The 10,674-nt window shown below is 43.0% G+C and overlaps 1 protein-coding gene across 1 annotated transcript in view; it reads right to left on the bottom strand.

Annotated features, from left to right (window-relative positions):
* Positions 1-6,631: 6,631 nt before the first annotated feature.
* Positions 6,632-10,674, bottom strand: part of LOC134611238 (twisted gastrulation protein homolog 1-A-like) — a 43,983-nt gene continuing 39,940 nt past the window's right edge. Inside the window, exons 4-5 of the mRNA XM_063454898.1 lie at positions 8,289-8,501; positions 6,632-7,719 (exon numbers count right to left, since the gene is read on the bottom strand). Coding sequence (XP_063310968.1) covers positions 7,508-7,719; positions 8,289-8,501 — 425 coding nt within the window. The 3' untranslated portion in view covers positions 6,632-7,507. The remainder of the gene's footprint in view (positions 7,720-8,288; positions 8,502-10,674) is intronic.

Here is a 10,674-nt window from a genome sequence, read left to right as displayed (position 1 = left end):
CTGCACATTGAGCATGAGAGCTGTGACAGTGGATACATTGAAGACGGACATTGTAGAAGCCCTTACCACCAGGGTGCATTTATAGTCGAAAAACAGAGATGCCACGAGTTCCCTGCACCAACGCTGGTTTAAATTTGAGTGCTGTATACTGCGTGGAAATCCCACACGATTTATCATTTTATAAGGACTTCCATCATTTATTGCACTCAACTTTAATGCTCACAAAGGGACACTCTAATCAGTATGTGTACTGCTCAGTATCGTGTGAAACCGTATGCACATGGTTTATAAAGAACAGGGCTCAATTACAGTAGGGCAACATTACAGACCTGAGTACACCCATCCACCACCACCCCACTCTTTAGAGCATAAAAGGATGTGAAGTAAACCTGCTAACTGTGGAAGACACTAGAAATGCATTTTTTCTTTATGAAATTTGAAGAAATGTATGCATTTAGTTTTTGTTTTTTCAATAGTTCTTAGTTGCTAAGACCATGCCTTACAATATCTGAAGAATCTGCCTTTGCAGATATTGCTGATCTACCTCCTTTTCTGCCCAGCACAAATTTCCTTATTTATGACTCTTCATGTGGCGCCCAGGGCACTTCCACCCACTGCTGCCCTTAGTTTTGCCACAGTTTGTGTGGTGGAAGTGACTGTGTGTGTTTTGGGGGAGTAAGGAGATGGTGTCCTTCTATATGGGTGAGTTGAGGGGGTTACTCTGTGTGGGGTGGAGATTGACAGGTGGCTGTGTGTGAGTAAGAGTGTGTCTGTGCTCTCTTGGGTCTTTGATCAGGAGTGAGCATCTGAACTCAGCTGGAGGTGCAGACCCATACTAAGAGAAGTGCAGGCCAGGGCAGAGAGATCTATAGATTTTCCCACTGACCCGTGCCGCTGCTATGATTGCAGCAGAGCCGACGCTATAGTGGTAGCTCAAACTCTGATGTATAGGCTGCAATTGCAAACAAAATTAAATTAAAATACAATATTTCCTTTGCAATTGTTAAAACCATGTTTACACAATACCGGGGATTGTGTTTGCACAAGTACCAGCGTGAAGGGTAATAAACACACCTACCTCCAAGCCTGTGAATTTGATGAACTTGCAGGCCTGCCCCAGAAAAGATGACTGCACAACAAATATTTAGTATCAGGCTTGTTCACTAATCCTTCGTATCCATACTATTAGCTGCGACAATGTTCTCAAGACATAACCGCAGGGCTGAATTAACATAGGGGCTGATGGAGCTGCAGCTCCAGGCCCACGCCTATGGAAAAGGCATGATTTAAAAAGGAAAAAAAAAGTTACCTGCGCTCTCTCCTTAATACCGCCCAGGAGTGATGGGAGTGAGTGCAAGACTTATCTTTCATGATTTAAGTCAAAATAATAAAATGTTGTACTCTTCACATGCTCTTGCTTAAAGGACCACTCTAGGCACCCAGACCATTTCAGCTTAATGAAGTGGTCTGGGTGCCAGGTCCTTCTAGGGTTAACCAATTTTTTTCATAAACATAGCAGTTTCAGAGAAACTGCTATGTTTATGAATGGGTTAAGCCTTCCCCCTATGTCCTCTAGTGGCTGTCTCATTGACAGCCGCTAGAGGCGCTTGCGTGATTCTCACTGTGATTTTCACAGTGAGAGCACGCCAGCGTCCATAGGAAAGCATTATGAATGCTTTCCTATGTGACCGGCTGAATGCGCGCGCAGCTCTTGCCGCGCGTGCGCATTCAGCCGACGGGGAGAAGAAGAGGAGGAGAGCAGGAGGAGATCTCTCCGCCCAGCGCTGGAAAAAGGTAAGATTTAACCCCTTTCCAGAGCCGGGCGGGAGGGGGTCCCTGAGGGTGGGGGCACCCTCAGGGCACTCTAGTGCCAGGAAAACGAGTATGTTTTCCTGGCACTAGAGTGGTCCTTTAAGTCTGGAAACTTAAGAGGGATATAGGTGAACAAAACTTGTGTGGACTGGCTGACAATGAAAAAAGTTAATGTAAAGCTGACTTTGCGCACTATGCAAATGCTATTGCTGCTTCAGTCTCTCTAAAACTGTGGCATGTTCCCTTTCTTCTACACTCATTACCTACACTTTTTCTCTGTCCCAGACTGAATCACAGGAGCTTCTGCCTGCTAGCAAGACGGTTAGGAGAGGAGTGGACCAGCGAGTGCTAGGGGACAGTCCTTAGAAGAACTAGCACATCATTAGATGCATTTATGCCAAGTTCATGCTGCAGTCTGCACAGTATCCCCTTGGTTGGTCATCCTGCATGATTGGCAGGCTGCCTGACGTGCATTCATGCCAGGCTGACCATGTAATTCTTCGTGCAGACATTCTCTATTTTTGAGCATGTTCGCCCCTTTGGGCAACTCTGGTTACGTGATTCGCGTTAGTGGCCCACCCTTTTACCCCTCCCACCGACATCCTGCTTCACCTGACCTGCTGTTGGGGGGTATGGATTTACTTGAAAGATGAAAGCGAGAGATTAGCATAGGGTATGTGTTTTCTAATAGCTATATCCTGTGAGCTTCCCTCCAACACCACTTCCACCAGATACATAATGCCTGGGAGGTATAACTTTTTAAGTGTAAGGTGTAAGATTCTGTAATTAGACCCATGATAATTGTCAGCACCAGGACCAACGAGCTCTTAATCCGGTCTTGCATAGCACACTTGGTATATAGCAATGATCAAACTTTATATTTTTACATTTTGGGGTGGTTTTGAGTCCTTTTTCTCTGACTGAATGCTCAATGAATTATCAGCAGAATAGTAATAACTGCAGAATCTTAGAGAGGTAACGATTACTAAACAACACCACAACTATTATTCACTACATTTTCAATTTTAAAAACTTTAAAATCTGATTTGCATAATTTAAAGGACCACTGCACACCTATAAAGCACTTCAGCTTGCGGAAGTGCTTTATAATCTATGGAGTATCCGACTTTATAGCTAGTTTCTCTCTAATTTCTCTCATAAATCAACACTTTTATCATTAGAATTAGAAATGCCTTCCTAGGTATCAGTCAGACAGCCAGCGAGGTTTTCTTCCTCCTTCAATATATCTGCCATCTCTCCCATACTTGTTCTCCGACCTCAGACTAGGGTCCAGAAAGGTCCTTCAGCTCCAGTTGAGTTAGCTATTTTGTTTTGCCCAAAGTGAAGAAGTGACAGTTTCTCTTTTAAGGGCCACCATAGACACACCAGACAGCTACTGGGGGCACTTCCTACAAAATAGCACAGTAAAATTATATTTCAATCAGATTTTGCACTTTTTGCCTTGAAAGTGCACTAGCCTCCCAATGCTTTCTTATGGGAAAGCATTGGATCGGCTGAGACTATCGATCTAAATGATCTCGACCAAGGATGCGGGAGAGCAGCACAGAGACCGATGCTGTGAAGGAAAAAAGTTAAGTAAAATAACTTTTTTTTTTTTTTAATTTCCCCCGATACGTGGTAGCCAGTCCCTAAGCTCAAATAGCAACGCTGTGACTATAGCTGAGACGTGCAATTATTCACCTACATCTGATGCTCCAGGGACACTTTTGTTTTACGTTAGAATGCCATAATCCCATGCTTACTCATGTATTCCTTCATGATGCTGTGCACAGACTAGCTCCCTCTGAATAATGAGGTTAACCTAATGTATAGTCCCATAAGCTGACAGCTTGGGATAGGATGTAGATGGAAAAATTACAAAATATTTTAAAAAAATAGCAGCAGCCAATACATTACTAGTTCGAAAGTGGTGTTTCACAACAATTGCCACTGAAAAGATGTAATTGCACAAATTGGAGGCACTTCCTGTATCTAAATGGACATTTGGTACGATAACTAATGCTGGACGTTTTCACGCTCTGCATGATGACATCCAGAGTCAGAATTTTTCCCATAGGAAAGCATTGATTCAATTCTTTCCTATGGGGAGATCTAATGCGTGCGGGAATTTGCCATGCATGCGCATTAGCGCCCACTCGTTGCAGGATGTCCAAGGATGCAGAGCCACAACCCAACGCAAGGGTTTTATTCTATACACAATTAGAATATACAGCTTAAAAAAAAAAAAAAAGGATTTTTGATAAGCAGAGAATTGCCATTAATTAACCAGGGAATTTCAAATCTTAGGCTGAAATAGCTGAAAACCTCAAAGTCAACAATTTTTTCATCTTGACTATTACTGCATTTAATATGTATTTACTGATAATTCCTGGTTTACTGAATAAACCTTTTGTTATGTCAGTCACAAGAGTTGGCCAGAGTTTTGGCAGTTGTGGCCTACATTCTGCAAATCTGTAATAAATACTAAACAACTCCCTGTTCAATTAACCCATGTGTGTATAAAGAAGAGTTAAAATAAACCTTTTCGGGGGGGCGGGGCCAAGCAGCCGAGCTGAATGGTCGCACATTCTTTGAGCTCCTACAACGGAACCCACAAATAACCAACAAAAGACCCTAAAATCGAATTATCCGCAACTGGGGAACCCCCCACGAGACATAAAACTTAATATGGGTCGCAAATCTAAAAAGATTAAGCCTGATAAGCCTCGGATGGGCTTGGATATCGGAGACATGCTGCGGCAGGCGAGCGGAACGACAAGGCCAAAGATGGCCGACCACCCGGTACTGTACTCTGACCTCTCAGATGATCTGTCCCCTGATGAGGAGAACGAGTATCCCCCTACGAACCCAAGGGCAGTACACAGGCACAGCGAACAAGACGGGACGCCAGTGACAGCGGCAGTGCTGAAGGCACTCCTGGCGGATGTCCAGAAGAGCATCCAAGCAGACGTCGCCTTGCTCCGCACGGACCTGCAAGGCCTTACGGGCAGGCTAGCAGTAGTGGAGGCCTCGTCCGACAGCCAAGCCCAACAGATAACCGCACTACAGGAGGCGGTCAGGGGACTCCAGCGACACAGCGAGCAGTCGGAGCGCCGCTTCTCTGCTTTCGAAGACTGGAGGAGGAAAAACAATATTAAAATAAGGGGCATCTTGGACGAAGTGCCGACGGCGGAACTACCGCACCTCCTAAGGCGCCTATTGGGCACTATCCTCAACCCACGACAAAGCAAACTAGTGGGTATAGAAGGATTCTTCCGGGTGCCAAAATCCCCACGAGCACCAGAAAAAGTGCCAAGAGACCTGGTCCTCCAACTGATGAGCGGGAAAGACAAAGCAGCGTTGATGGCGGCTGTTAGAAACCACACGCCATACAAATTCGAAGACATGTCTCTTACCTTCTTCCCGGACCTGTCGGGGAGCACGTTGGCTTGGAGAAGATCACTCCGACCGTTTACGACACTCCTCCAGCAGAAGCAGATTCTATACCAGTGGCGGCAATTCCGTACCCTACAGTTCCAACATGGTGGAATCATGTTCCAGATAAGGGACCTCGAGGAGGCAAAGGCCGCACTGCCCACTCTTAACCTGCCCCCTGATGCTCTGACACCGGCTGGAGCAGGAGCGGCGACCCGCACTCCACACCAGTGGAATCTGGAAACGGTGATCCCCTTCTCTCCCAGACGCCTAAACAAGGGAGGATACACAGCAGCCACCACCTGAAGACACAGCTGTCCGATGCCAGGTCCACAAACACTGCCTAGGGCAGCAGCGAACTTTCCAGACCCCTCTGAACTTTACTGACTCCTTTGTTCATCCGTTATATTTAACCTTTTACAAGTTTTGGTTTTGGCATAGATAGAGCATACACATATGGGAGCTCACTCACATATACATATATAGCGTACCCAAAGCTCGACAGGCCACCTTGAGCCGCACACATCCCCCCCCCCACAAGCCTCTGGCACCCGGTAAACGCAAAATTCCTCCTTGATTAGCGCTGGAGGCACACAACAGCGAACCATGCAACATCTCTGCCCCCGAGTTAGAACCAGGGCACAGCACTACAGTGACAAACACTAGGGTAAGGAGATCGACAGCCAGCAAGGAATCATTACACATAGCCTGCTACACATAATTCTGTATCACAGCGATATTACCAAAAAAAATTTAAAATGTGCTATGAAAATGCAATTTATGCCAATGTTGTTCTTTGAATGTTTCTCACACGTTTGGTATAGCTATTGTGGCATACCGAATCTATCTGTTAATATGTGCACAACATAAATAAAGAATTAAAATAAATAAATAAATAAATAAACCTTTTCGGGTTATTCACTATTTTGAAACTGTGACAATTCACTGTGTAGTGCAGTGGTTCCCAGACCAGTCCTCATGGCTCAGCAACAGCCAGGATTTATTTATTTGCCATTTCTTTATCAATGGAAATCCTGACAAATCCTGAACTGTTGTTGGGTGACAAAGACTGTGTTGGGAATCACTGGTTTATTGAATATCCCTGAATAATCCCTGTAGAGGTTCGGTTAGTCCAAATGAGGGGTTCCCAACCCAGTCCTCAAGTAGCCCCTACCAGTCCAGGATTTAGAGATTACCTTGTTGTGTCTAAAGTGTTTTTCTTTCTTTCTAAAAACACCTTAGACACAACAGGGTAATTCCTAAATCCTGGACTGTTGGGAGGTACTTGAGGACTGGGTTGGGAACCGTTGGTCCAAATGAAAGCTATACATTAGTGACCTGAAAATATATGCAACCCTCTTGTGCAACATCAGTAGGGAACATCAGTCCTTGAGCTATCATATAGTTACAACGAAACAACCAAGAAAAAGTAATTGGGCCCTTTAATATTTCTCTGCTGTCTATAAATAATACTCACATCTAAAAGGGTTATTGAGTAAGGTGAATTGAAAGAAATTCACACATTAGTGAATAATCCTCCACGTATTTGGGGTTTACCTGCGGCCAGGGTACATTAGTGTAACAAAACCTTTGTAATTGTCAGTCTTGGCTACTAGGTAATAGAGTGAATTAAATCATTATTTAGTCATTTCATAAGTTAATAATAAGGCATTTCTAATGTTCATATGATGTAACTACAGTTTATTCCTCTTTTAATGTAGATGAAAATTGTGATTTCTTGTATACAGACTTGTTGGGGAAAAACAAGACACACTGACCTAGACTATTATATCATAGAATATGGAATGCATCTTGGATAGAGATCAAATGTAGCCAATGGATAGGTCTCCTGTGTATGTGTAAGTAGATTGCAAAGCGAATGTAGGAAATCTCACACTGGGTTTGTGTCTTCTGGGCATGGAGTTCGAGATGTGGTTAAATTATGTGTGAAGAATACATAAGCAGATTATCATAAGGAAAACACTTCTTATATCCCAATTAATCATACTGGCATGGTTCGAAATACCATCGTCCAGGCATCATGGAGACATGGTAAGAAAATGTGTCAGTTAGGGCTTTGATGATTCCTTTTTTAAAGTCTCCTATTAAGTGCATTATGAGATGAAACCATACACAACATGATGAAAAGCTCTGCCCTGCCCATTACTGCCAGGATTCCTGCTCTGGAATTGATTCCATCCTCTTCTATACAGTGTCTTCCTTTCTCATTATATGTGAACATTCATTCTCACAGTAGGCCTTAAGGATGGCACTGGAGGCACAATGGTTCTTTGCTTCCATATCCATAACAGTCAGGTCCAATGCACTGACAGCAACCATTATGGAACCAGCGATATCTGGAGGATCCAACGGATTCGCAGGACTGATGGCAGTGTCTCATGGACATACAAGTGTTAAAGTACAGCGCCGTGCAGAGTCCAGACATGTTCACCAATGGAGGAGAAGGCACAACTGAGAAGAAGAATTAAAATTAGTGTTACTGGTGATACAGAACCACCACTTACAGACTATTACATTGTGTATGCTCTACCCGACTTTTGGCCCTGCCGATGTTGTGGACTACATCTCCCAGAATGCTCTTACATCCATAATGCTGGCAAAACGGAAGATGTAGTGTACAACATCTGCAGTGCCGAAGGTTGCTTAACCTGTATTGGGAGCTCTTTAATCTGTGTATTGCTCTATGTCATATTAGTAGCTATGACACCTGCACATTTACTTACCGTATTTTAACACATAGGTAACAAGTACCTATGATGTATCAAATACATAAAAACAGGGTTTAATTTGTGGTGAAGAGTCATTGTCACCAATACCTCTTTAAAATTTACAGATAGTGTAGTATAGTACTATGACCATTATTACCCAAATAAAGCTCTGCTTATGACACAGTATGACACAGTAAATATATTTATATAAATCCAAGATTGGATCTTCAGGTTCATGGGCCATTTAAGAAAACAACTGGACGTACGAGCCTGGCATCCCAGCCCTAGAGCCAGGATTATCTCTTCACTCACCTGAATCATCCCCAAGCAGAATGTGGTCCATGTGAGATTTCTGCGTAAACTCTTCAGAAACTGTCAATGAGTGAGCACTCCACCCAAGGCTTGGATCCCCTTCCTGTACTCCACTCAAAGCTCGGAAAAGAGAGGGAACAGGCACAGGGAGCTCCTCTAGAGAACTCCTTCGAGCGGAATGCCTCCGGGCTTTCTTATCCTCACTGCACAAACCTGAGATACCATAAAAATGGAGGAAGACCAATACAAAACTGTGTTATCTTATCCTGTGATGTTACATACACGCTGTTTGTTAGCAATCTCAATGTATTTATATACAGCCGTATTAACTATTCACACCATTATACAGGAACCGCTGGAATACACTGATCCTCAGATGTTGCCTTGTCATAGGTGTGAATAAAACCACCTACTTTGGTTCCCATTCATTATTTTTTTTGGTTCAGTAGATAAATCAACCGAACAACCGACCACCACCCTGGCTCATTAAGTTCAAGAAAACCGCAGGAATTAGTGCTCTCCCTGTGCAACCGAACAACACGTGCTGGATAAAACTATGGCCATCTTGTCACACAAAAACAGGCAGCGGTACCTGGTCGTCGAGTGTATGGAACTTCAAGTCGGACACTTGACTCCACGAACACCGGTCAATTTCGCTGCTTCTTTTCCCAGGCAAGCAAGGAGAGCGCTGTTCGGTAGGTTTGTTTGCACAAACCCGGTGAACAAACGCTACCAATGAGCCAAGGGAACCATTTGTGGTTTTGTTCGGTTTGGGACTCCCGAAATTGGCCAACCAATACCCTTGAAACTATGGAACTATTTGGGGCAAGCATCTCGTGAGCGGTAGGTCAAAACTTTACCCCGGTGGCGATTCGGCTGTATTCGTGGGATCTGAGCGTTATTTGGACAACTTGGGCACTCAGATCCAGGCTATCTGGGGATATGACATTTATGGGGGTCCCTATAATATATGTGTATTATTATGTACTTTTTATACTTTGTATTTTATGTTGAGTCATTGACTCAGTATTTTAGTGGGCGTGCTGTGGAAGTTTCTGTGGGCGTATATACTGTACCCTTGACTTGCATAAAAGCCGGCCATCTAGCCTAAACAAAACATTCCTGTTGTACCCTTCATCTAGTCTAGGCTGATGTTTGGGTATTCGTCTGATTACCTGTTGGATTTACTTGTATGCTGTATTTTTATTCTGGAGAATGTATGAATCAACACCCGAACTGCGAGCTATAATCACCAAATACTTCGCAGTTCGGGAGGAAGTGAACAAATGGGTATCTGAAGCCCTTGTCTATTTTTTCTTCTATATATATATATATATATATATATATATATAAAAATCCTAAATTTCTATGTATGAGTTTTCAATGCTACCTAGGATGAAAACAAGTTGTACAATTAATTAAATACACTTAAATAAAATAAATAAATAAAATGAATATGATATTAATCAGTAGGTGACAAAACATATAGCTTACCACTAATGTTAAATTAAAGACTATAGCTTAGACTTTATTTAATCATCATGGAGATCACTTTAGTTATTTAGGTGTAAGGTATTATATATATCATTTACTATTTTTTTCCTTTTTAACTCACCTTTTTCTGTTTCACCTGTTTAATTTGCTTGCAGATTAGGACCCTGCTCTCACATTTTATTCTGGTACCACCACTAGGTGGCGATACTGGGTCACATAACCAAGCTAACTGAAATATTTTGTAATCCTGTCAGTTTGTGAGTGTTACAATATAGTTCTTGGTGTAGTTGTACATTGTGTAAACATTATTTTATTTACTGGATCAATGGTCTCTGAGGAAGTGCCGGAGTAGGCATGAAACAAATCAGAATGTATTTAGTACTTCCCCCTTGTATGCCTGTACTCTCACGAACTCTTCCAGCTGAGCAGGTATATACTCTAGCAGACCCTACCTGAAATCATAGTAAGCCTGGCTCATAGTACCTCTCCTCTGCTCCTGCGCCCTCCTCTGGCTTCTGTGGGCACTCCTCGCCATGCGCCCAGCTCAGGATCAGAGAATGAGAAGCCTCTGGCTGGTTATTTCCCAGAATAGACTGAAAGTCTGAAAAAGTGGAGGGCTTCCAAAGGCTGCAGACAGTCGATCTGCAGCTTTTGCAAGCTGATTCTAAATATAACCTCAATGACAATATTCGTCAACAAATGCATGCATGTTTTCATTGAGGGTATATCTACTAGACAGTCATTTTTTATTTATTTTTTTAAATGGAGTGCTCTTTTACATGACTCATATGTCTAGGATTTAAATTAATGTTGGTAGTTAACTTTAACACATTAGTCTGTAAATACCATCTAGTGGCTGTTTGCAGCATGACAGGTATATTTCCCTGTAATG

This window comes from Pelobates fuscus, chromosome 5, assembly GCF_036172605.1.
Source record: "Pelobates fuscus isolate aPelFus1 chromosome 5, aPelFus1.pri, whole genome shotgun sequence".
Taxonomy (NCBI): Eukaryota; Metazoa; Chordata; class Amphibia; order Anura; family Pelobatidae; genus Pelobates; species Pelobates fuscus.
This window is presented reverse-complemented; position numbering and strand designations above follow the sequence as displayed.